General features: G+C 44.0%; 1 protein-coding gene across 8 annotated transcripts in view; it reads right to left on the bottom strand.

Annotated features, from left to right (window-relative positions):
* The window catches only part of SUFU (SUFU negative regulator of hedgehog signaling), an 87,795-nt gene that overhangs the window by 37,540 nt on the left and 22,351 nt on the right, over nt 1–27,904 (bottom strand). For all 8 annotated transcript variants that reach the window (XM_046942683.1, XM_046942684.1, NM_001396718.1 and 5 more), the window contains 4 exons: nt 26,972–27,108; nt 7,611–7,753; nt 5,053–5,138; nt 3,087–3,159 (listed from right to left, as the gene is read on the bottom strand). In XM_046942683.1, coding sequence (XP_046798639.1) covers nt 3,087–3,159; nt 5,053–5,138; nt 7,611–7,753; nt 26,972–27,108 — 439 coding nt within the window. The remainder of the gene's footprint in view (nt 1–3,086; nt 3,160–5,052; nt 5,139–7,610; nt 7,754–26,971; nt 27,109–27,904) is intronic.

Below are 27,904 nucleotides of genomic sequence, written 5' to 3'. Positions count from 1 at the left end.
TGGTTGTGCTGCAGTTTAAAATGATGGAAACCACCTGGCTGCTGTCCCATCCGCCTCCACGTGCCCCTGCTCCCTTCCCATCTGACAAGTGACTTCTTTAAAACTTGGTCACCTTCCTATGCTGGCTCTCTGGCCCCAAAAGGGAGGCAGAAACTTGCAGCTTGGGGTAAGTCCACAGCTGTCCTGGCTTAGATTTAAGCATTCAAGATACTGCCTCCTTCTGCTTCTCTCTCCCAGAGACGGCTACTCCCCGGGACCTTCCTCTGGCATCACAGGAAAGTGGCTTCCTTGAAAAAGGAATAGGAAAATCTGACAAATAATGCATCTGCTGGGATTTTCTTTTGTTATAGCCTAAACACAAAATTTGTTGTTTTGCCCAGAAATAGAAGTTGTGAAAAAGAAATACATCTGATGCTACATATGCTAATGATGCTCTAAGTGAGATTTACCACGTGGCTCTTTAGGGAGCTCTGTGACGACCCAAAGCAGTCAGCATGGGGAGGTTCAGCTTGTCAGCACGGTTGTTTTTCATTCCACTCATTGAGAAAGCATGGAAGAGCCACCAAACTGGCCCCGAGCAGGGAGAGAAAGGGCCCTGAGGACTGCAGCTGGATGGAGAATCTATGGGATGTGCTGCTTCATCCCCACAGCTGGAGGCCCCACTCCAGGCACAGAGCCTTGGGGAGGGGAGAGGGGTGCAGCCCTTTGTCTGCATCTCAGCTGGCTCCCAGAGCACTTCCTTAGGGAAAAAAGAGCTGCTCTATTGGCATCCCTGGGAGATCAAGGGGATCTAATGGAAACAAGCTGGCCTAAGGTAGCCTGATTTGCATGCTTATGTTTGCAAACACGGATGTCCAAGGGAGAAAAAAAAAAGAAAAACAACAAGAAAAACCCAACCAACCTTCAGTTGGTTTTAGTAACTTCACCCCATCCTTAGCCAGCAAAGCTGTGCCTGGGTGAGGGGCTGCTCCTCCTCCCACGAAAGGGCAGCAAAGCAAAGCAGGAGGAGCCTAGGGCAAAGGAGGTTCAGCTTTTTCCTTCCTCAAAGAAAGGATGTTTCTGTCCCATTTTCCTCTCAGCATGTGGGAGGGATGCTCTGAGGCTCTTCTAAGTCATTGATCCCTTTCTAAACGAGCCAGAGCACTGCAGTGTGACCCGCAGAGCAGCAACCGCAACTCAGGAAATTCAAATCAGCTTTATTCTCTTCTGAGATATCTGCTAAGACAGCACATCAGCACGGAGCTCGGGACCAACAGGGATGGTGTGACAGTGCTGCCAGGGAAATGCGAGTGGCCTACAGGAAAGCCTTACTGCACAGAGAACAGCCAGCGCTGCCACAGTGTTAATTGCTGACATCCTGGGATGACATCTTAGCTGGGATCCATTCTCAGCAGCTTCGAACAGAAAGTACAGCTGCTGCTGCCAGGCCTGGGGTTAGGCCTCAACAGTTCCCACAAGAGACAATGCAGCCTCAAAACAAGCTCTACCCGCTCCCTGGGCTGCCCACAGGCTCTCCTGCTCCAAACAATCCAACCATTTTCTCTCCCCTTTCACGTCCCCTATCTCCCCCCCCCCCCCCCACTAAAAATGCCAGGTGAATGAATGATATGTTATTCTTTGTCCACTAATGCAGAGTAGGAGATGCATGGTGAGGGCTGACTGCAGCCCCATGCAGGTTTTAGGCTTCCGTAGGAGCCTAGCAAAAAGGAGCAGCACACACACCTGCACATATTCATTGTTGGAGGGGCAAGAGAGAACAGAAAACAGGAATGTTTTAATGTGAGGAAGTCCGGAAAGACCACAGACACAGCAACCGTCAGTGGCAGGACACACTGCGAGGCAGAAGCACTCTTCATGTGCCTTGACTTGTCTTGGCTGACTCACATTCCAGTAAGCTGAGCTACTTCTCATTTACAGTAAATTGAAGAAACCCCTGTTATCATCAGGAATCACCAGTGTTGTGGAGACCAGACAACACCCTCCAGGAGGGGAGAGGACACACAGGCAAAATTGTGAAAAGCCCAAAAACTTTATAGGACTTGCAGTTGTGTTCACTCCCACACTGTGGGACATTTATGGAACACTTTTTTCTCTCTCGGATTGGGGTTGTTATTTTAGACGAACAAATCCTTAAGAACAGTAAAAGTAGAATTTGGTTTCCTTCCTAAGCTTTCAAAATAAAAGATGCTGTGAGGCAATGGAGGGTAATCAGATACAGACATGCAGACCAGAAGCAAACACAACAGCTTGTACAAAACGTGCACATATGCACATGCCCTACCAGGCTATGCTGTAAATTCTCACTTAAAGGGAACACTCAGTGATTCACTGAAACAAGATCAGAACCACACTGGATTTGCCCAGAAATCCCGTACTGCAGTATCACATCTCTGCTGAAGGGATGCAGAACTGCCTCCCAGACATATGAACTGGAGGTAGGCCACGGGACAGTAACCCCTCTAGAAAGGTCTTACTCCTATCTTTTAACTTCAGAAATTAAACTGAGCTCTGATGGAGAGGGTTTAATATATCCTCCTGCATGTATTACCAACAGCAGCAAGAAATACTTACAGCTTGCCATTATTTCTCAGATCATACTATTTGGCCTCATGTGACATCCTACAGGAATGACCTACACTGTCACATTGGCTATGGAAAAAAAAATTACTTAATTGATTTAAAATGTTCTGCATGTTATTTCTCCTTATCCTTACATATAAAGCAAAGGAAGAAGATCCTGATCTGTCATTTCTAGATCAGGTACTGTTAGATATTCTTTACAGTTTAAAACACACAGTCCAAATCTTACCAATTTGTCTCATATATGACATTGTTTCCTAGTTCTACCTTCTCTAAATGTCTTCCTAGCACTGCCATCCATCTGGGGCAGGACATGTGCACTCTCAAAGTACTTCTGAGAGGGCAAAGGGAGTCTCTAGGACTGTTCTGAGATTATTACAAAAATTGAAATTTTCACAGAACCTTTTCAGAAAAAAAGTATATATATATAGAACCATTTGGTACCATTAAGCCAATCCTCTTTGGCTACTACAAAAGACAAGATATTTTATTAACTAAAGACATACTTGCAGATGCGGGTCAATTTCAAATATTGTTTCTCCTCTTCGCATGTCTGTTATCAGCCAAGGGCCTCCAGCTCTACAAAGAAAGAAAGGTAATGAACCAAACAAGGACTTGTGCTAATAATGAAAACAGTCAGCGACCTGTTACCTGCCTAGTGCTTGGAACCACCAAGTCTTGCCAGGCAGTTGCGTCTGACACAGGCTGCCCTTCGTGTAGATGCACTTACACAAGACTGAACTGTGTTTTATAGGTAACTGAAATGGGACTGAGAAGTCTGGTGCAGCCTAAGTATATGAAAGATGAGCATGGCGTGGGGTCAAGATTTATACCTCTATTACATATTTAAAGATGCAGCAGGATCCCAATGGAACTTCATTTTTTGCCGAGATCAGCAATGATGTTCAGTACCATAAAATGCCTCTTGCTTGCTCTGATGAATATCTCACAATAGACATTTTGTCTGAATACTCGGCTGTTTCAGGGAAATCTTTGTTTTCATTAGCAATGAAAGTCGGAAGAATCAAGATGTTTCCCAACAAAGGTGATAGAAAACAGCTGACTGTGAAAATGAACTACTCAGTGACTTTACCTTGGGTCACAGCGCACACAGGCTGTAGAAATCAGCCTCAGACTGCACTTCTCACTTGAAGTCTTTTGAAAACACCTTAGAAATTTTGTTTTCTTTTTTCCCCATTAGACATTCTGTTACTGCAGTTAAAAGCCCCCTCCTCTGGCCCTGTCTGTGTTAGTCTCCAAAAGCACTCGCAGTCAGACCAATAAAAGTTAATGTTTTATAGGTTTTTCAGATGCATCAATATCTACTCTCTTTCACATCACTTTGGAAGCTGTTAACTGCAGAAATGCCATCTGTTTCAGTTCCTCACTGGGATGCAAGAGTCTTTCACCCTGACTCCATATGAGCAGCTTTCAGCTTTGTCTTTGAATCTGGCACATTTCTGGATTTCATTTTATTCTTGGAAAGGTGCTTGCAGCACAGCACAAAAGCAAAAAAAAAAAAAAACCACCACCAACAAAAAAAGCCAATATGAGAAGTGACTGGGGAGAAGGGTGCTGTATCTATTGATATAGGAGTTAAGGGAGCTCCAGACTGTTTATTGCTTTGGGGTCCCAGAAACAAAGTTTGCAGCTGGACAAATTCTCTCAAATGTTTACACAAATTATCTGCTTTTGTACCTAAATGGGAAAAGTTCAAGTTTAAGAAATCCAGCAGCAAAGGCTGGACTCTTCCAAATCATCAATCAATTACAGCCCATTGCGGCAGCCCATGGAGTATACATATTCAAAATTAATTTTCTCTAAAATCTTTTGAGCTACTATCACACTGCAATAATCTCCTCAAAATATACAGAAAAACATTTAAGCCACACATTTTCAAGTCAAAAAAGTTTATCTGCAACCTGACAGCAAATAAAGTATCAACATATCATGTAAAATTTAAAAATCTATCTCCTTAACATAACACTATCTTTGCTTTGCCAAGGGAGATAGGGAAGTTCATTCTGCTATATCACAAATACTCCTCCTTCTGCAAAATTGGTCCATCAAGTGGGGCCCCTTGTAGGTTGATTTCCTCACTTTCAGACAGCACCCAAGCTTTCCTAGGCATGGTAAAGCAGACCCTCACTTTCCTCTCTTTAGAACTACAGAGAGGTCACCAGTCAGAGCTGCCCTGGCTCTTTCAGGGAGAACCAATGAAAATATGCTGCAGGCGTAAGAGGAAGGAAATTAAGCTTTCAAGAGCTCATTCATTTCCACCCTGACTATGTGGACTTCCACATGCATTAATTTGCCATCTAAATGTCTGTGCGTGAGAACAGATTTGCAATGTATTCCCATCTCTGGTACAGCGTAGGCTCCATCAACAAGTTAAAGACTGTTAATAAAAACAAACAACTCAATTGTTCTCTGTCAAAATACTCCTCTGTCTGGGGCTATATGAGCACTTACACTGGGACAGTCCGAAGCAGCTCCAAGATTCCTTGCCCGTTCCATTGCTGAGCTGCATGCAGTTCCTCAGTGCAAACCCCAACAATCTGAAATAAATAAAAAGAGAGATACTAAACCGGATGGAAACTGTGTGAGAACTGTAGAGAACATGGGCCACATGGTACTGGATCAAGCTGTGTAGATAGAGAGAAGCACCATCCCTTTCAACTAAGGAGATAAGTGAAGACAAATGGAACCTGAAACAACAGGGAGACTGCAAGTTCTCAACAAGCCACGTGAAGCACCCTGACATGTAACATTTAATCTTGCATGAAGTTTGTGAACTAATATAAGAGGACGGCCTGGTGACAAATCAGAGTTTACTGAAGATCCACTGGTCTGTTCTCACACCTCAAACCAGTCCATGTAACACAGACCAAGATGGGACAGGTCAGGATCTAAGCATATGGCAAACACGGTGCTGCTGGCCAATTACCAGGAGCAAATGTGATAACAAACCAGCAATTTCAATCAGGTAAAAGATACTCTGCCACAAAGGAACGCTTTAGCGCTCATAAATTCTTGACCAATTCTGTTTGCCAACTGGTTTAATCTTACCCACCACCATAATGTAAAGTTGCTAACACATCGCATAATCCACTCTTCAGTGCAGGCTTCTGCGTTCCTGTGCAAGGTAAGATATGTTTGCTGTTCAGTTTGGGATCTGCCTCACTGAGCAATACCAGACATCCTTCTCACAGCAGCTGAGATCAGATACTACAAACGAAGGCAACAAGTGTTTTGTTTTTTTTTTCCCCTTGATCCATCAGCCTGTGCCTTGAAGCCCAATGATTCATCCCCTGAGACAAAAAAAGACTTTAGACGTGGACTTCTATTTTCTCTCTCAAGACACTAAACTTTTTCCAATGACATCAAATTTTTGGTCAGAATCTGTTCAGCTGGTGTACTGTCAGAGAAGAGAAAAACTGAAAACTAAGTTCTGTGAAGAGGTAACCAAAAGTACACGACATGCCTTTACCACAAACGTGTGCACTGATAGAAATCTGCGTGGAAAACTATCGACGTCAGCACGCACCCACTTCTGCCCCTCAGAGAGCTCAATCTTTCAGGGCCTAGCCCTGAGAATGCATTCCATCCCCACCCATGTCCCAGGCTTCCTCCATGTACAGCCTGAATCACCCTCAATTCAGCACACCCCTCCCTGGGCCTTTACTCACTAACTGCATACAAACTGTGAGACTCTAAACAGGAAATTATTTCATGTTTATTCTTTACTTTTTGCAACCATTCATCCTCATTGGTCAACATAAATCCTTACCAACGAGCATCAAACAAACAAAGGGGAAATTAAGACAACCATATGTACTGTGGGAGATCAGAGTCCAAAAACCTCAGGATGCAACAAGCTGGCTGCTCTTTGATCCCAAGCAGCTGGGTACTAAAGAAAGGATGAGGACTAATGCAGCACTAACTGGAGAGTCAGAGAGGAATCACCCTGCCTAGCTTGACTCTCTATTTTTGCTTCCAGATCTCACAGTTCACCTTATACTTATTTACCCCACACTCATCTCTTTCTTGTTGGTAAAATACAGACTTCTGGGGAAAAAGAGAAGATTCAGGAAAGTCTTTGCCCTTGCACAGCAGTTGCCTTGTGCAGGTCTGTGATACTGGAGCTTCCCCTTATGTGTTGCAACTACAACCAAGGATAAATGGAAGCAACCTAAAGCTTAAAACTGTAAAATAAAACATGAGTTTTCCCACATGGCAGGAGCTTTTCTAAGGAGCGGGGGGAGCTATGTTAGTTCTGTCACTACAGTTAGTAACTCCATATGTAATTTAAAAGTATTTGAAGTAGCCCTTACGCAAGGGATACCACTTGAGAAAATTGAGTCTCTGACAGCAAGCAAATCTGTTTACACAGGAAGCTCAGCTCACTGAAGAGTAAGGTTAACATAAGGGATGTTCCTTTTGCAAAGGAACCTGCCTTAGATGGTAGATCAGTACAAGTAAACTCACAGAGCCTCTAAAGAATCTTTATGGGGCAAGCTATGTTTCGTTCACTATATAATGCTAATGCAACTCTGAGTCCTACTGCAAACATCTCTTCTTCTAGAAATGAAATCAATGGGGGATCATCCACTAACATTGCCATAGCATTAATTTGAATTTAGTTCTACATTAAAATAATAATATCAAGCATTTCTCCCTGCTTTTCTACCCTTTGTTTGTGTTTGAAATTTCAGAGCAGTAAGGTAATACTCAGCTCCAGGTCTGTTTTGGGGTATAAACCTTTTCTGCATGAGGTAGGCTTCTACACTGAGAACTGAATGTGCCATTGCTTCTACACTAAGAACCAAATGTGTCATTGCTCAATCCCAGTAAAATGCTTACTGAATATCCCCAGAATAACAACTCAAGATGAGATCCACAGTAATCAAGTAAGACAGAAAGGGCAATGACAGGAGAAAAAGCACCTTACTTATCAAAGCTGAATAAAATGTAGTGCTAAGTGCATACCATGCCTGGGAGGTGCCAAAGTCACCTCTGCTGTGCCATACCTGTAGGAAAGTAACAACCCCAAAAGGAGTCTGCACAGGCTGCATCTGAGGGTCTTCTGTCAGCAACATATGCTGGATTCTGGACTCACTGTTGTCCAAAGGGCTGTGCCATGACACATGGTCACCGCTGCAGAAGGTGTTTTCTACAAGGAAGACAAACAACAAATATTTAGTCCAGAAAATATGCTAGAATAATGCTTCTGTTAGCATCTATCTGCTCCTGACCACTGTCAGATGGGAACTTCTGGTCAGGACCAGCACAGCCCCTGGTTGCTGCCCACAATGCCCAATCCTGAGTTAGTCCTGTGGCTAAATAAATAAGGTTAGCTTTTAGTACCATCAAATTAAATTAATCTCTCTTGGGATGCCTATGTGACAACAATGTATACTTGACTTGCCACAGAAAACAGATTCTGAAATGTAAATTAGACTTAAATAATACTTCGCTATACCTAATAAAAATCTCCAGTCTGCTACCCAACTTGTGACATTCTATGTCAGTCACTTTCTCTTCCAAATGTCTGCTGTCTCTGGCGAAGAATCGTAATTAATATGTTCCTTCCCCAGACAATGAGAAAACCAGTAGCCCATAAATTTCATTCTAAGTCAAAATGGACTCCATCTAAACAAAGAGACAGAAATTATTCTTCCTTCTTCACAACTGTAAGAATTCCTTTCTCTTCCTCCTCTTCTCCTCAGAAAGAGGAGCCCTCTGCAGATAACCCCGCATCCCACCTGCAAACCAGAGGGTACAGCAGAACCCTTCTGTGTAGCACAGACCCCAACCCCCACATCCAATACTTGCTCTGTGGATGAACTAGAAGTAAAGCCACCAGCCATGAGCATTTTCGCTCTGGGTGCAGCACAGTGCACCAGACAAGTCACCCGACTGATGAGCTAATCCATGCCTACACGTCTGCGGGATTAAAGCATAGCATCTTGGGCAACTCATGTTTTCTCCACCAGGTGTCCCCATTGGCGTTGGTTTGAACATTTATTATATACGGATTTTCAGACAAATTTCTTGGACAGCTCAGCAGATTAATAAAAAATTAAAGTAACTCTAAATTCCCTAAGAAGCTTGGCCCCAAAAACGAGGCATGGGACAGAAGTGTTGTGATAAGTAAGGGAATGTTTTCCTTCGTTAAAACTAAGATAGAACAGAAACACATCGAATGGAGCTGCTTAAAGAAAAAGAGTTTATCTGTATGTACAATGAATTACACACTTCCAGCTCTGTGACTGAAAGGAACGGCTCATAGCATTACTTTGCTTTTAGAGTTGGGACATACAATGAAAAAGACAGAAATGAAAAATATGATTGTAAAGTTTTCTTATATCAAAATTGGATTAAACAAATAGACAAAACCAGCAGGGCTGCAAAGGATCTTGCTGATATTCTCCAGGTTAGCCAAAATGTGGCTGATTAGTTTTATTTTTTAAATGATAAAAGCCCCTCAGTCACAGTTTTTAGGAGTGAAACAAAACCACAAAGAACTTATTCTTGGCTCCTGTCTCTATACCACAACATTTTGCCCATCAAATGCTCACACAATTCTATGCTGATCGATCGCTGCGTTTCACTGCTGCTGCTGCTTCTCCTGGGAAATCCCAGCCCGTTTAGAGCAGGTTTTCAAATGCAAATGTCTCTGCTGGAAATCCACCTGTTTATGTCTATGTGAACACTGAACACTTAGAAAATCCCCCTCTCTCTTGCATGCACACGAATGCCACAAAATTCACACTGCCTACTCAATTAAATCACACACACACCAAAAAAAAACCACAAAAAAAACATTCTGCAAAAAAGATGGAGTCCAATTAAAATCCGTAAGAGTGCAGAAAAATCAGAATTACAGCCTGAAACTCAGCTCTACACTCACTTACTGTAACCCACCCAGAATGCAAGATTGGACCCTGTATAGGGACCATTGCAGCATGAAGGAGAGCTTGAACTGCAGGGTTTGAGCTGAGGAATTGCAGGAGCAAAGCACTGGAGAGCCACCTGCAGCCATGCCGAAAACTGGGATGCAGATCCTCCATTCCCACCTCTCACACCCGGCTTGCAAACCAAACCACCAAAAGCTTTATAATGTTTTAACCAGAAGTGTTGAAGTTTCCATAAATGTAAACTTACAGCTACATTTCTGGTTTTGATGAATGCTGAGTTAGAATGTACAACACTGGATAAACTCTCAAAGACACGTACGATGTGCTGACATTTCCTACGTGTACATATTCGTGGAGCAGTTGGAGTGCAGCTAGAGGAGAGCCGCAAGGATGCTCAGAGGGCTGGAGCACCTGTCCTACAAAGACAGGTTGGGAAAGTTGGGCTTGTTTACCCTGGAGAAGAGAAGGCTCCAGGGTGATCTCAGTGTGGTCTTCCAGTACTTAAAGGAAGTTTCTAAGAGGGAGGGGGACTGACTTATTTATTACATGGTCTAACAGTGATAGGACAGGGGGAATGGCTTTAAATTAAAAGAGGGGAGATGTAGGTTAGATGTCAGGAAGAAATTCGTCACTCACAGGGAGGTGAGGCTCTGGCACTGCTGCCCAAAGTGGTGGGTACCACATCCTTATATGTACCAATGCCAGGCCGGATGGAGCCCTGAGTCCTGATCTGGTGTGGGGCATCCAGCCCACCACAGGGGGCAGGAACTAGATGATCTTCAAGGTTCCCTCCAACCTAAGCCATTCTATGTTTCTATGATATATATTTCCATAAAAACAAGAAGAGTCAGTGCAGGATGCATGCGCTTATCCCAGGTACAGCAAAGGCACAAACACCTTTTGAGGAGCAACATACTTCTCTCTGAGATGTGCCCACAGCATTCCCACTTCTCCCAAACCATGTAGACTGTCTGTAGAAGCAGTCTTCCATCTCTGGACTAGTATCTAGTTGTTGTTCTGCACTGCTGACAGCTCAGGATGGGAGCAGAACCTTCAGTGATCACAACACCAATATGGGTCTACAGCCTCTCTTACTGCAGAGATCAAATGAGACACCTGTACTTGCAGCTGGAAGCTACTCATATATAAAAACTTGAAAATGTAGACATGAAAATTGGTATTTTAATACATGTGAAATAAAAGTTTGATGTAAAATCAAACGGTTACAGGACGAAGCTCAAGCCCACAGGACAGTGATTCAGTCTGAGAGTACTGATGTCCACAGTACCACCTGCATCCCAAAGCAATTGCTAGGGTTAGGACAAACCATGACTCTCCTTTCAGATAAGAATGTTCCTATGCAGATCATCTTGGTTTAGTAAACTTGAAACTTCATAGTCTCAGCAGTATTTGAGCCCTGAATCCAAGAGAAAGTAAGATGGCTTTCTGTGGTAGCTGTGGGACTGTTGCTGACCCAGCACCTCCCTATCATCAAATAGGGCAGCAATCAGCCTGAGTGCAAATGGGGTTTAAACCTAATATGGTAATGTCACCCATCTGCATGAATTTGTAAGATGGTGTTTTAACAAAAACTCCTGAATTATTCTATTCTGTCAGGGAATGCTGATGCCACAGAATTGAAATGCTTCACAGGCGGGTATCGATTCCATAAGAGCTCAAGAAGGAAATCATTAAAACATTTAATTCCAAACTTATTACTTCATATTTTATAACAGCAAATCAGAAGCATCTCTCTAGTTCCACAGAAATGAGGAGTCTCTAAATTTCCCACAGACCAGCTCTTGTGTCATTCTAACGTGACAAAGCAGCATCCGTAAGACAGCTACACCACACTACTCTGTTAAGCCTCCCATATTTTGAAGTCTTTATAAAGTCATTATCCATCCTCTCTAACAGGCTGCACCAAGCAGGTGAAGCTCCTTCCTGCAGCAATGGCCGTAACTCAGCTGTGCAATCTCTCCCAGCCTTACTCCCCAGCTGCTCAATAATGAGAACTGGGGAAATAACTCAGAGGAACCACCCCACTGTGGACTAGTGAATTCTTTGTGCAGCAGTGCTCATGTACTTTCTTGAAATGCACTCCCCCTGCATTCAATTTGACTAAATACAGTTAATGTCTAAAGAAATAAAAACAAGTCATATTCCTGACCTCAAGATGCTTCACAAACAGTGTAGAGCGTGCAATCCATGCTCAGGAGGCATTGGTTAGCTCTGCACAGAAACAGCTTATTTCCCATTGTATTTTCCATTTCTTTTTTAAATCTGCCATTTTTACAAACATCTAGGAGCACTAACTCCCCTGAATAACTGCAGGGAGCAAGTAGAAAAGGACAGCACACCGAGACAAGCACTGGGAGCTAACAGAGCTCCATCTCAAAGCTGCCTAGGCTGAATCTGGACCAAGAGATGCTCCCCGTCAGCTTGCAGCCCTGTACGCAGAACAGGCTGGGGCACCTGGGAGGCAAAGATCTCCTGTACATGCACAGGGGACAGCATGGAGAAAAACATCGAGCTAAGGCTGTTCCACCAACCAGAAGACAGAAAGAGAACTCAGAGCACCTCTTCTGTCCTTGCCCAGCTTAGCACACAGGTCCTGGGCCACTAAGGTGGCTTGATTTGGGGCAAACAGCCATTCTGCTGCACTCATATCCTTCTAAAGCAAGTCTCTGCGTTCCTCTTGGCATGTCTCATCCTCCACAGCCTGGTGTTCTGCAGAGACAAGGTCCCTTTTTTTCCTGAGCTGTGTGAGATGCCGCTGAAAGGAACAATCCTGCTTGTCCCCCTGTGACAGCAGCAGTGACCTGAGTCACTGTCCTCCAAGCTTGGCACAACTCCTGTCATCTCTCTGCTAGCTTGGTCTAAAAAACACATCTAATAAATTCACAGCAGAGCATGGCAGTGGCTATGCCTGCACGCAAGCAAGGTGACCACATCCCTCATACAAGCCAGACCTATGTTATCTGCACTGCTCAGCAGCTTGAACACTACACAAGCTTTCACGTTGTGTCCAACAGTGATTGCTCAGCTGAGCTGTCTGCAGCAACAAATGGACAGCAATACTCAGACATTCTGCAGCTGAGGGCAAAGAAAAGCAGAGAAAGATTTCGAGTCCAAAGCTTTGGAGAACAGGAATGTTACAAAGGCCCCCAGTGAGCTCCTGACCAGCATGACAGTGATGCAGCCAGACATTTAAATTGAACGTAGCTTATCCAATACTTGCAGAAATCATGTAATTTATTGCATTGCCATTACCCCATGCATGGCTCGTATAATTTATTATATAAATGCATTTTCCCCAACACATTTTTAATATTCAGTCTGGTTTTGTTTAAGAAAAAAAAAAGGTAGTCTGGCAATCTGTCACAAGTAAGATTTGATGCTGTGTTTCAGTACCACTTTGCAGATGGAACAGCTAGAATTAATTACGAGAAACAAGGGGCAGACGCAGAGTCCAACACTGAAATGCATTAGCTATGCTTTTTACCAGAGCTACTTAATATATTTCTAATTAGCTTTGTAATAGACATGACCAAGCATGCCAATATGTAACCATAAGAGACTAAACATGACAATTGTCTAAAAATCTCAAAGCAATACTGCTATTGCAACTCATTGTACAGACACAAATGAAAAAAAATAGCAAAAAAGCAGAGTATAAAGAAGGAGCTCATTCAGACTCATTTACCAGTCATGTTAAATTAAGATAATCTAGGCAAAACCAAATTAACGCTAAGTTCAGCCTGTCTGCCTCCTTTCCTAACCTACAAAGGACTGCACAAATGGATTGGTAAAGGAGAAAAACAACTGTGACATAATGTGGGGGACCAGCTGGCAGTATTAGGTTGTAATTTCATTTTTAGCTCAAGCAGAATGTTTCAAGAACATAGAAGAAATTAGTAGAGTCCAAGCCATGGTATATTTGTATTACATGAAAAAAAGCTCTTTTCCCATGTTCGTGCTGCACAGTTCAGTTTTGCTGCCCCTTATCTCTGTCTGGGAAACAAGAACAGCCCCAGCACGGATTCACACGGGGCTGCTGCCCGCTGCAGACATGCAGCACGGACAAGATGCCTTGGGAAGAATTCAATCCCCAGAGCACAATTAAACAATGGCTCCACTGCAGGGATGCAAATTGGGCTTTTATAAACAAGGGGCCTAGGCAAACGGTTCTTTAAAAAAGAGTGGGGACAAAAACAGATTATCAGCACTGTAAGGACTCCTTGACCTCCGAAGTTTGAAGATTGAGTTCGGAAAACAGAAAAAGAGCAAAGCAGATTTTTTTTTTTTTTTAAGTTGATCAGCAGGTGGAAAATAATTTGTTATTCCTTAAATCCTGGCAGTTAAATATGGAAAATGAATGATCCCCTGAAAAGAACTCATCAACATATACACTTACGTGTAACTTATCGGATCTCTTTAGAGTCCTGGACTGAAAGCCAGGTGGAGGGGCCAGAAGCAGAAACCAACGTGGCCCCAGCAGAACAAAAAGGACTCCTCACTGCTCAGAACTGCCACCCATCCACTCACACTGAGGTGGTGGTAAACGTGTCTCTGTCCCACAGCTTCCCCTGATGGAGTTACAAACACTGGCTTTCATATCACAATGCAGATCCCAGATGCTTTACACGACACTGGAGGACATAATAATTTAGCTGCTAAAGTACTATCATGCAACAACCAGCTTGGCTCCAGGCCTCCTCTACCCCTTCTGTTTCCCAGGACAGTTCTTTCCCATCCCCTCTGCACGTGTGTGCCTGGCTCCCTCTCCCTGCCCAACTCTAAACGCACAGTTTCCATTACTGCAGCCTCTGAGAATTTCTCACACAGGCTCCCAGTGAGTGACTCCCATGCCCAGGGCACACTCCCACCCTCTGGGAGCTGGGGGCCCCCTGTCCTCTCTCTGACTCCTTCCAGCCCCCTTCTCCTCCGCCTTCCTGCAGCCTCCTCTGTTCCAAGCTGCCCGTTGCTCCTTGCAGCCTCCTGCAGCACACAGGCACCTTGCTGCAGAAGTGCTGCCTGGTGCAGGATGCATCCCCAGTGGTGCTTTTGGAACAGCACAGCTCTCACCTGTCTGCTGATTTATCTGCATGGCATTCACCTACAGGGAGGGAACATATGGCAGTGTGGCACTGTAATGAGAAAGAAAATGTGTATGAGCTGCTCTTTCACAGCCCCACAGAGCTCTCCTGCTCCAAGCTCTTACTTCTCTGCACCTCATCACCCATGACCATCTGCCCCAGGTTCTGCATGGCTGATGTGCTCTCCCTTCCTCCAACACTAGTGGGACACCTGCATCCTGCATCTCCCAGCCAAGCATTCCCACAGGAGCAGGACTGATGCACCCGCCAAGCACTGAGCCTGGGTGGGACAGTCCCAACCCTGTGGATAAAGCCTCCCCCTTGGAATTACAGCAATTCCTGCCCGTGAGGAGAAGCCCAGAGGCCCTGTGGCAGCAGCCTCCCAGAGCCCACCCCTTGTGCACGTTTTCACCAGATGGACCCTACTAGCTCTGCCCAGCTGTGCTGTCACCAGCTCTCACCTGAGTGAGACATGTTTCACAGCGCTTCTTCAAAGGACCATATTTATGCCTTCAATAGCTTCTGTAACAGAATAGCCTCAGGATGGGGTGGAGGTCCAGGAGAGAGAGGATGCTATACAGCAGAATTTCCTGTCAGATTAAGGGCTGGCTCAAAATAGGTATTTAATAACAATTTATTTACAGATTACAGGGTCCCACACAGAGCCAATTGGAAGAGATGCTTGCCTTTTAGTTGAGGACAGTATCCTGTACTGGGACACATAGAAGTCAGAATGTTTCACAGCCATGTGAACACTTCAGCTAGGTGCAACTAGAACAAATACATGTACCACAGCACTTAACAACCTCTCAGGTGTCCTCTGTGAGGAAGGAGAAACACAGCATGGGAAAAAACACTGTGTTGTGGAACCTTTTGCACACTTGTGTATGTGGAAGCCCTCAAGATGAGCATACAGTTAGATGCACACAGGAACACTACAGGACTGTTGCCACTTATGATCATCCCTAGGTACTCAGGAGATTTCTGTTGAAGAATTTGTTAAGGATTTGAAAAACTAAGGCACTATCCTGCTCTGAAGGACCCGAAGATGACACAGCTCTAATGCCCAGCCTTCAGGCGCAGAGATCTCGCATACAGACTGCAAGACTGCTCTAACATTTCTCTTTAAGTAGAAGTTACTCAACAGAAAGGGCAGGAAAGGGAGGATAGTCTTTGCACAAACACCTGCACAGGAATCACATCATAATCTCTCAGGATAAGTTACCCAGTTACCCCGACACTGGTTCTGAGTCTTCTAGTGGAAAGGGATGGGATGGCTTAGAGAGCACCATAGCGATGTTTCTCAGTGGTTGCTTTCAACTTAAGTTTTCAGGAATTTAAAGCTTGCATGAGTCAAACCTTTGCTTTAATTCTGGCAAAGTAGGAGGCTGAAAGGTGGGAAGCAAAGGAACTTTGCATTCACACACGTTCATATAAAGTATTAGAAATATTAGATGAGCTCCACAAGCTCATTACAGTAATGCAAGAGAAACACAAACTCCGGCCAAGAGCTATAATTACGGTTCAAATGCAAAATGATTAGCCTGTTTCTGGATCACCTTTTGAAACTTCATTCCACGTGTTCCGAGGTGTTTCCTTTAAGCTTCAGGTTTTCAAAGAAAAAGAGTCCACTTCCCACAGGCTCTGGGCTGCCTGCAGTCTCTGAACGCACTCTCCCAGTTCTCTTCCCCACCAAGAACAAAACACTTTCCCTGCTGTGCCCATTTGCTTCCTCCTGGCTGAGCAGGCTGCTGTAAAGGTTCTTTGCATGTAAAGCTGTCAGAAGATGGCCTGTAATGAGCTCAGCACACCGCCACACTGGCAGGCAGAGTACAGAGCAGGTTAGGCAGAGCACACCATTTCAGTACCACTTGCTTCACAGATCTTCAACAGAAAGTTTAAGAAGGATATATGTAACAGCAGAGCCAACTTCCAGCTCTAGCTGCTCTCCTCTGCAGTTTCACCTAACATAGGCTGGTAGCTGTCAAGGAAAAAACGAGTCCTTTTCACAGGACTACTCAGTTTGTGCAGTCTTCACTCTCTCCTCTGTGCATCCCAAATGATCACACAGGCAGAAAAAGAGGATGCTCTTGTGACTGCAAAACAATCCCTTTTTTGTGGCTTTCAGCTCCTTGACAGGGGGAGGCAGTACTATTCTATGCAGAAGCCCTTAACTATTAGAGTGGCTGCTTCCGCTTCCCAGAAAAGGCCGAGTGGGACAAAGACCTCATATGTAAGAGGCCAGAGGACTTCACATCAGCAGGAGGGGGTTTTCTGCATTCCCTGAGCCATGCCCTTTGTCTTGCATTCCTCCCACAGCACAGGGTCAGAGCCTTTGTCCAAGGCTGGACGGAACACGTGCAGCTTCTGCCTTGCTTCCTTACCCCAGGAGTCAGAACTACTCTCCTGGTCCCCAGCACACGTGCTCTTCAGCCTTTTGTAGCAGGGATGCTCTGGGTAGGATGAAGAAAAAGCTTCCCTCCACCTTAGGCAGAAAACAAGCAAACTATGGTCAATCCTGAACTATGACCACTCCTGATAAACATGTGCCAGAAGCCAGCATCCTGGAGTCCCCAGGGCACGGAGCCTGCTGGCTGCCCTTCCATCCTTCAGCTGTCACAGCAGCCTTGCACCAAGATGCATCAAGGCTTCCCTGGGTATCCACTCCTGTTTCTTTCCTCCCTCTTCCAGGAGAAGCCCACATGCAGTACATAGGCTGAAGTAACTTGTGCATTTATAAATGCAACCATACATCAGATTTGCAAGTGCCACTGCTCTATCCATGACATTTGAGAGCAGTCTATGACACATGGACTGGTGCAGAGCACAGAGAAGACAGATCCTTTTGACTTTTTTTTTTTTAAATAAACCAACTGAATGAACTATACTGAACAGCTGAAAAGCAACAAGCCAAGTTCAATTCCCAGGCTGCAACAGGACAGGGGTTGACAGAATTAAAAGGGACAGCACCAGCTGAAATCCAGCCAACACAAACTGGGCCTGAACCTGCTTTATCTAAATTGCAGCAGTAGCTAAAAACAAGCCTCTTCTTTCAGCCAGCGTTGAGATCCCTTGCTTACTGCCTAGAAATACTATACAGTCAGAAGAAAGATAGCTTTTCCTCTATTTCAACAGTCTTTTATAAGGAACAAAGAGTTTCTGTGCCTCTGCTCCTGGCACAGAGTCTCCTCATGCTTTAGTGTCAGTCCAGCCTTCAGGGCACAGGAAGGTCAGAGACCTGCGCTCAGCTGGGAGCTACACACTGAAAAACAGCTCCCTGGCAAGGCACAGAACGACCCTTCCTGATATGGTGAGGAAGTTGTTGATCCTCCTGCCCAGCCCAGGCTGATCCCCCCCCCTGTGCTGACAAAGCAAAAGGTAGTATCACACAGCAGTGATGCAGGTCCCCTCCCCTCTAGTCCACAAGAAAGCACACAGCACTTTTCAAACCTAGCTAGAGGGCTACTGGAGCTTTTGCATCAGTGCAGAAAAAGCAATTCGGTGCAATTTCCAAGCAAGGCACAAGGAGACATTACTCAACGAAAGAAGCAAGCACTAAATGGAAGCGTTGTTTGGTCCCAGCAGCAGTGGGAGGAGTGGCAATAGGCAGGATGGAGCCCTGTGCTGGGACATCTGCAGTACTGCAGAGAGGCAGCACCCTGCCTGTTCTCAACAGGAAGAGAAGCCAAGTACAGTCAAGCCATCCAAAATCTGAGGTCAGGCTGTTCCATTTATGCTGCCAGAAGAACAAGAGCAGGGCAGTGTGCAAGTGAGTGTACCAGTCGTGCAGTGACAGCAGCGTTGCACAGCAGTCACACCTGCAGCTCTGCTTCATCAATTCCTGCCCTCCAAAATCTGAAATTTAACACCAAGATCTGAAACCATTTCTGTGGCCCAGACAGGACTCACAGCAATGACTGGCAGCCAGGTGTGTGCCAGCTCACTGCCAGCAAGGCACCACAGCTCCTCTGTAACAATTGTAGCCTCCTTCCTCCCTCAGCACCCAGCTGCACCATGGGTGCATGTCCCTGCCTCACAGGCATGGCAAAAGGCACTGCACTCAAAAGGTGCCCAAAATCACCGCCACACAAAAAGACAAACAACATTAAGCTCTGGAAGTCTAAAAAGAGGAAATTACACTTAAATTTATTAGAGAAGGTAGAGGCACCTCTGCTTGCTGACCCATGTGCCAGCCTCAGTGTCACTGGTGCCAGGCTCCATCCTCTCCCTCTTTTCCTGTACTGAACAGCGCAGACACTGTGCAATTAGTACTGCTACACTTCCTCTAGATTCCTGCTAGATGGCAAGACTGTCATGACATTAAGAAAAACCAACCAAGGGTACTGGACATTTCTTTGAGAATGGAAAAGAGCAGCTATACTACAGTTTCAATAGGCCCTTCTGGATCAAACCCAGAATAGTCACATAAAAACCCAACCAAAACAAATCAGAGAAAAAAGTTTGATGCCAAAGACTAACCAGTGAGAAGGCTTCTTGGGACTTGTTGGAGAGGCATTCCATCAGGAAAGTGGGCAGATGCCTAGCTCCAAGAGCTCAGGTACAAGTTCTGGTGGCTTACAACTGCATGCATGAGCTGAGGGCAGTCAGGGCAAGCCGATGTCTCAAAGGCTGCAGAAGGAGGGATTGCTGCAGCTGGCACTGCTCTGGGCCAGTTAATGGGAGCACACAGGCAAAGCGAGCGAGTTCCAAACTGTACTGACTGTTTGGCTGCTGGGCACAGAGAGCAGTTAGTGCCAGCCCACATTTCAGACACACTGAACAATCTGAGTAGGAAGAGAAATCAGAAGGTACGAATAAATGTGGTCCCAGCTTTAATGTTTTCTCCGTGCAATCCTGGGATAGTATTTCAAAAGAACGCATATTTATACTCCTACACAACGTCTCCTCTTAGAGACATCTTTTCTAGAGATAAAACTATTTTCCATGAGGTCTCTTTAGTGTGAAATGACTGATCAGCTGCTTCTCTGGCTTAACAGCAGTGCTGCATAAGCTCTGTGGTCTACAGGGGAAGAAAACAACGTGGGTCCCTCTACAACCAGTGCTTTGCTGCAACACCTAACAGGACAGAGCTCTGCCCATCCCGCCAGGCACCTTGCTGAGGATCCAGCAGTGAGCACAGAGTGCGATGCCAGCCACAGCACACAGCTCCCAGTAGGAGGAGGGGGGATGTGCTGGGTTAGTTTTGGAGATGGGGAGTGGGAAATATTGGGGAGGTGAGCTCATGGGCAGCAGCACACAGAGAAGCGGATTTTTTTGCAGCGCTGCGGGACAGGGAGGAACGAGGATGCAAATACGTAAAGGATGTGCGCTTTGCTCACAGAACAGCTTGTTTTATGGGAAACGTCTAAGAGGAATTAGGCAAAAACCCAACCAGTTTCTCATGGACCACTGAATAACTATCAGATGATGAGAGCTTTTGGCCACAACAAACTTAGGTTAAATTGGAACCAGGGACAGAATGTTTCCATGCCCCTCTGCAGAACCAAGGCACACAACCTGCGTGCCCAGCTGTATTCCACTCACCTATGGGCAGCAGCAGGCCGGGTGCTGATCTACAATGGCACTGCACTGCTTTCTGTGTCTGCACAGAGGTCACTGTGTAATGGGTTCTACTGAAATGAAATTCATGTTGATTTATACTACTTCGTGGAGTAAAAAACACAGTTAATCCACCCATTTTTAATCTAAAATCCTGGAATACAAGAGAGAAGCCAGGGCCAGCTCCACACTGGAAACTGGTCAATATTACAAACAGATGATAAAAAAAAAATATATATTTTACAGAGTCATAGCAACCAGAAGAGAACAATAAATCAGCCTAGGATTAAAAATATATAAAGGCACAGTCAGGGGAAAAAAAGAAGTCTATGAATTACTGGAAGATTTTATTTGGCTTTAGTTATCCTATTGGGAAGAAATAAACACTTTGACAAACAAGCTAGACAAGCCTCATTTGTATTCAAGGAAGCGAGGAGTTTGTTTTGTTTTTGCACACAGAAATTGGCCAGTGTTGAGAGTGTTTGAAAACATGTCAGCAAGGAAAGAGTCATTGAGGCTACACATTGAAGCCTGCTAAACTCCTGAAGAGCTGAAGATGAGGTCTAGTGGTTAAGCAAAGGCAACAGGTGTCAAAGCATTCACTGGCATAATGGCTTCAGGTCTGCGACCTCAGCCAAATCGCTTAATCCCACTGAGTCTCATTTTCAGTGTAAAAGTTATACTGCCTGTCAAGTGCAAAGTGCCTCTGTGGCTGGGATTAAACTAACTTGAATCAGAGGAAAACTGCTGAATAAGAGCGCATCTTCAGCTGCAGTCCTTACCACTCTCATAATCATGCTCATTTACCAGAGGGGAAACTGAGGCAGCGAAGCTGGTATAATACACTCACACTGATTCAGTGCAATAAGGACACAGGTAGGAACAGCTTATGGGTTTCCTCAAACTACAAACTACCCATCAGACAGTAATTTCTACCTGAGGAAAATCACTGCCTGTCAGAGGTAACTAAAGGAAGCTAGATATACATCAGCATGGGCTCGCTTTGCAGCCTGGCTTCTGAAGGCTTACAAGCACTGGTGTTTCCATGTGGTGCATTGGGTGCTTTTGTGCATCCTTTCCCTTCCAGTAACTTTGGAAAGTTGGCCCACGGACTTGAACCATGACAGAATGAGACAGAAGTTCAGAGATACCAAGTTTCTACAGGTTTCACAGTAATAAATTGAGGACAAGACATCTCATACCTAATCCTTCAGAAAGGGAAGTGCAGATGGTCAGACATGCCAAGAGGAGTGCTTGTAAAGAAAAAAAACCCTATCTATTGTTAGTTTGGTCACTGTGCTGACACACTGCTATCAACATGTGTAACTTGTCATGCATCTGCTGGAATCAGTTCTGTCCAATACACTTTTCAAAAGGTGTAATATGCTTTGCTAGGGAATAATTTAGTCAAGGTTATCTAAGATCTGACAACTGCCTCTGCTGCATGTAAGCAAATTTCTCCAGAAGTAATTGGCTGAAATCTCCATTAAATCATCATCTGGAAACTGCATCTGACATACATGCTTCCTTTGCCTGTATATTTCATTACTACTATTTTGCAGTCCCCCAGACACAAGCAACTCCCTACTGCTGACTTAGTGCAGATTTTCCTAATGACAAGCTGTGAGCCTACCTTACAGAAACGTCAGCAGTGACAGGTCTCTCCTATCCCGCTGGCACAGAGTGAAAAATATTACTTCATTCCCTACAGCAGCCTTTTGCATATTTGAGGACTGTTCTCCCACCTTCCCTCCATTTTCTCTTCCCTAGACTAAACAAAGGCAACTCTTTTGATCATTCCTCCTCAGGTCATGTTTTCCAGACCTCCAGATCATTCTTACTGCCCTCCTGCAGACTCTACTGGGATGCATCTGATTTGAAGCCCTTTGCCACAAACTGGATCCAATGCTCTACATTTCCTCTTAAGCTGCTGACAGCAGCATATTGTATGCATCCCATACAATATACAGAACAGTTCTATTTATGCATTAGAACAATTCTGCTTCCCTCTCAGACTGAAGAGTGCTGGTTTAGGTACAGCTCATTGGTGAAACCAACTCCAAATTTTCTTCTCTTTGCAAAACTGCTGCCCTACCATGTCTGTCCCCAGCCAGTAACTCTGCTTTGGATTATTCCTGAAGAAGCACAAGAACTTGCACTTGTTGCAACCTACTGACCTTCCTGCACACAGACATTCCAGGTCATCTCACTTTGCTAAGACCACTCCGAACTCCACCCCAAGTAAGACAGCGTCTGCAAGTTTTGTCAGGATACTTTGCATTTCCATGATTTCATCATCTTGGTCAATCCCAAATTGCATCAGCCCTAGTACGGACTTCAGAGGAATCCCAAATCTACCCATCTTCTATGGCTGATGACAATGCACAGACAACTACCTAAGTCAAGATATCTAACCAGTATTGCATCCCCTTCTTTTATCAAGATCACATTTTCTTGGCTTGCTCACATACCTGTTACATGAGACTGCATCCAAAGTCTCACCACTATCAAGGTAACTAACATTCTTTGTTTCCTATAGTGCCTGCTACTATGACACATAATTAAATCAGTTTATTTCCACTTATTCTTGATAAATCCAGGCAGGAATTTCCACTATGCCCTATATGTCTTCCTAGTGGTTGCTTGGGTGCTAAAGTCTAACTGACCAACTATAAATCTCATGCCTTTGTTTTTTGGACAAGGCCTCCAAAATCCATACCTTACAGCTGGAGATTTCTCTTTCAGTCCAGGAAACACAAAAGCAGCAAGATCTCATATAAACAATGCATTTGTTTCCACGCTGCACCAATATATTGCCCTCACGGTGCATACACTTGAAAACAAACTTCACTACAGAGAGAAAAAATCCCCAGATCTCAATTTCAGGAAAATAAAACCCATGGCCACCCTATACCAATCAAGCACTCTAATTCTGCAGTACCCAAAGAGTTAACAATTGTAAGCATAAATTGATTCTACCAACAGACATTCCCAGTAAACACACGAACCACGACAAGTTAAGGTCACTGAATTGTGCAAAGTTTCATTTCCAAGGTTTGTAGGGTTGTTTCTTTTTGCAAACTAAAAATAACAGAGTTGGAATTTGTGGTCATGGTCAAACAGTGATAAAATTAGGAACAGATAAAGCCACAAAAACTTTTTTTTTTTGAGACTTGCAAACGTGGTTTTCTTGAAGGAGGGGAAATAGTGCCATTTAATGAAAAGCACAAAGCACCAAGTGTTCCTTCCAGCAAACAGGGAAGCGGAGGTTCAAGGAGGTCTGAAATTCAATGCAGAAGACACTGAAGTACAGTCGCAGAGAGGGAGAGATGGAAACAATTAAACAACATTCATTTGCTTAACAGCCTTTGTTACAGAAATACATCACCTGCAATGAGATACATTTTGAAACACCAGTACACAGTAACAAGGTTTAAGACAGCAGTAGCTGTTCAATTAGCCTTCAGCTCAATCACCTCCAGCTGAAAACATTCAGGCTCAGCAAGAGCATAACTACATCTTACGCTCCCATAACTATGACTGGACTCAGCAAAGCACATCTATGATAACCAATATGTTGGCTTGTTACACAAGAGATAAGAGTTTAGCTCTCAGCATAGCTTTCAAAGTAAACAATCCTTTGACAAGCCAAAGTGCCTGGAACCTACCCAAAAAGTTCCTGCCAGTCTTTCTTTTTTTTTCCTTGCTTATTATGAATGGATTAACAAGCATTACTCAAGTTGTCCTGGTTCATCAAATATTTTTAAGGCTATCTTAAGTATTGCAGAGTCACCACAGATTTTTAAACAACTGAACAAGACAACTATGAGGTACGTACACTGGAGTCAAACAATGCTTGTCGTTGTTGCATTTGACAATTGCTCCAAATGGCAGTCTGAAGAACTTGAGCAAAAAGGAACCTTTCATCGCATGAAACAATGCAATAGCACTGCATCCTGCTTCATGCCGATTGGATTTTGGAAACACCACCCCTACAAGTATCCGGCAGTTTTCAAGTTTTAACATCTGAGCAATGAAGTCTTGTGAAAGACCAACTTAAAAGCAAAAATGAGCCCTCCATCTTATAGTTACCTTTCCAACAGCTACTGACTCCTGCTAGACCAACCCCCACCTCCCCACAGACCAAACCAGCACTCCTCCCAGCTTACACACTCCTGCCTCGCAGTTCTACAGGACTCAGTTTCTCAGCCCCTCACACTGTGAGGCCTCAAACCACACTCAGTATTTTAAGTAAGGCCTTCCAAGTGCCAAGTGGAAGAGGTAATAACTTCCCTTAATCTGTTGGTCACGCTCTTCTCAATGTAACCCAGTATGTGGCTTGCCTGCTGCATGGTGAGTATACTGTTGGCTCATATTCAATTTCATATTCAAAGGGGTCGATTTATGATTCATACATACTCTGGGTTTCTTTTAATAATGTAAATTGATAGCTAAATACCCAGAGGCTAGAAACTATTAAAGTGTATTTGAGCAGTGCCTTTAAAAAGTCATAATAGATAGTCAAAATCAACATGGATAAGCAGAGGATAATAGTGAAGGCCCTTAGAAGTTCATAACAGAGCCTAACACACATGGGTACAATTGCTCTTTCCAGTCTAAAAACTGTTTGCTTCGAGGTCAGAAAGCTGAGACAGCGCATCAGTGCAGGAAACTTGAGAAATCTTCCAGTACAACAACCTTTTGCTTAACAAAACTCTTTTAAGCAGCATATTAACACTTGCACTGGCTCGATAATACCAAGAAGCAGAAAGTGGTACCTCATCTACCAGGAAGAGCTGTTTCAGGGCTGCTGCACAAACCAGGGAAGTTTCTGCCCTCAGCACCAGCTCAGTCCTTGAGACTTTCATCCTACATTTTGTCCTGCTAAATCTCATTTCACTCCACACACATCTCATTCATGGAAAGGTTGAGACAAGCAGCTGCACTCCTGGAGGTTGTTTAACATGCAAATATAAGGCACTGACATTACTGTAGCAGAGACCATACCAAATGAGATAATGTTAAAGGCTACAAAAAGGGTCCTATATTTAATACAGTTTAACACAACACGTTGTATGCTATACCTGAAAGGGAAATGTTAGAGTCAAATGCTTTCTTCCAGATCCTACAGTGCATACACAGAAAATAAGAGTATGTATGTTTAGTACTAAAAAGTTATCATCCTGTACAATTTAGGCAGGATAAGAACCTCAAACAATGGTAAAAACTATTAAAGTAACATGGACTCAGATGCTGAAGAGCAGCAAAAAAATCAAGATAGAAAAGATTACAGGTGTAATGCTATAACGGGATGGAAAGTACCACGATAACAGCAGGGTGGTAAAGTCTTTGGCTGCAGCAAATGAGAATGAGCCCAAACACAGCAGCCATAGATGCAGAAATGAAGGAAAAGAGCTGCTTACCTTTGAAAGGCCTCAGGTAGGCAGGGATCTCCAGCAAGAGATGCCCTCACCTCCACTGCCAACCTGTAAATGAGGGCTGGGAAGGAGTGGATCCTGGCTCCACCCGTTCCAGTCATTCAGGTGCATTATGTGCACCTGAGCTCCTCTGGGTTGGCCCTGCCTTCCCACCAGATGCTCAATCACTCCTTCAGGCCATGACTTAGCATTTCCACTACAACAGGTGAGCCCAAACTTAAATGGCAATTAGAGAAGATAACTGCACAAAAAGGGTTACAAAAATTATTATATCATTTTAAACTGCAACAAAAGATGTTTCCAGTATGAAGACAAGCAATAATCTATGCTGACACTGGTTTCTGTCAGTCAATATTTAGAAAAAACACCCCATAAGAGTTACCACTGCCTCACCAGTTTATGACAAGTTAGTAGAGCAATCCTGTTTGCACCTGGACCTTTCCCTTTTTGAGAGTCAGCCAGCTGGCTGAAAACCTGCAGTGGAATCTGGAGTTACTGAGCAATTTATTAACCAACAGTACAAGTACAAAATGCTACAAATTCAATAATCATTTATTTGGAAGGTACTTTACCTGTAAAGGACCACAAGCTAGTTTAAAAAAAAAGAAAGTTCTTATATTTTCATTTGGACCTTGTGATGGTTAAGGGTGCCTTTCAAGTACACTTGTGGCACTCAGCCACTCCACAGATCTTCACCTGCTCGCCATACAAACTGATATCCAGTTGACTGGCACAACAAAATGCAGGAAGAGCAGTGCGAAAGAGTTGGATGGTTCTTAGCTTCCTGGTAAGTCTCCACAAGCACAGATGATTCTTCCATGCCAATTCTTTAGCCTTCCCATCCCTGGCACCTCTTACAACTTTTATGTCTTTCCCATCTTCTTATTTACACACACTAGTGCTACTCAGCTGCACAGATCAGTGGAAACACCAACTGTTTCAGAAGTTATAGCCCTTCTGCTGAGAAACAAGACCTTACCAGATGTGAGCTCCTCAGCCATTTCAAGATAAGCAAGCAAGATACTTACATTATCTTCTGTCATCATGGGAGAGCTGAAACGAACACCATAGGAAGAGTGCCAGTGTCTATACTGTTCCTATCCCATAATTACTAACTGTTCTGTACCTTCAGTTTCTCAATATCAACGATCTGAAATTATCCAAACAGCAGCTGGGTTTTTGTACCCAACAAGGGGCGCTGATGGAAGAGACCTAATGGTTTTGGTCAAATGTTTACACACACACACACACAAAAAAAAACCTCTCAAGATTTGACTGAACAACTGTGAGACCCAACTGCAGCACCATATGACAGATGCAGCCCTTCTGAATGAAAGCAACAAAATGTGAAGTAACAGATCGAACCCTGCAGTACCTGACTGGAAGACATATCTTGCTAAGCCTTGCATTAACTCTGCTGGCCAGGTAGGTGGAGCTGACTCCCCCGTTTCTCTCTTTAGTCGAAATGTCAACTCAAATCCAAAACCACTTGGTCCATCTGTTCCCGTAAACCTGTAGGGAATGAAAAATGAAAAGTCAGAACATATTTTTATTAATGAGAAGGGTCTTCAATATTAGCACTATGGAAAAAGGCCGAATGTCCTTTTCACATTCTCTTATTTCAGTCTACGTTAGCTCAAATGGTATAACATTGATAGTTTAATAGACGTCATAATTCCAAAGATAACAACCATCGTAATGTTTTCAGCCAGACTAATGTTGCAAAATCTTAACAACTTCTGGGTGACAAGTATGATTTTTAGCAGCTTGATTATGTTTTTAAAAGAAAGTTGCAAATTTTGCACAGATAGCCACCCTAATTACACTTGCTTAAATGGGAGCACCAAAGAAAGTACACAACAGAAAATGTTATTCCATTCTCGTGAACTCAAATTTCTATACATTCAGAAGATGGCTGCAACCTTATTTTAAACCAATATGCTCGTACACCTTCTCTTTCTGTATCTAGGGGGACAACAGAGGAAATGCACTGAACATGACAACCACAGCTCATAAATCAGGACATTTGGCCATTTCCCCAAGTTGACAGAGACAGATGTCAGTTTATTTGGTTTGGTCTGACGAAGTCTCCCTGAGAGAATAAATTCATATTAGGAGCATCAGGGAAACAACAAAAAAGGAGCAAATAAAGGATGCTGCATACTACTCTGCTTCAACAAAACTAGTCCTTTGCAATCCTGTATTTTACATTTCTACATACAACAAAGATCCAAGTCCCCAACAGCTAAAACTACTGCATTTAGCCTGCGAAAATGAGAAACCTCATGGACAAATATCTAAGCTCGCA

This window comes from Gallus gallus, chromosome 6 (genome assembly GCF_016699485.2).
Source record: "Gallus gallus isolate bGalGal1 chromosome 6, bGalGal1.mat.broiler.GRCg7b, whole genome shotgun sequence".
NCBI lineage: Eukaryota > Metazoa > Chordata > Aves > Galliformes > Phasianidae > Gallus > Gallus gallus.
Note: the sequence above shows the minus strand (reverse complement) of the source record. Positions and strands in the feature narration are given on the sequence as shown.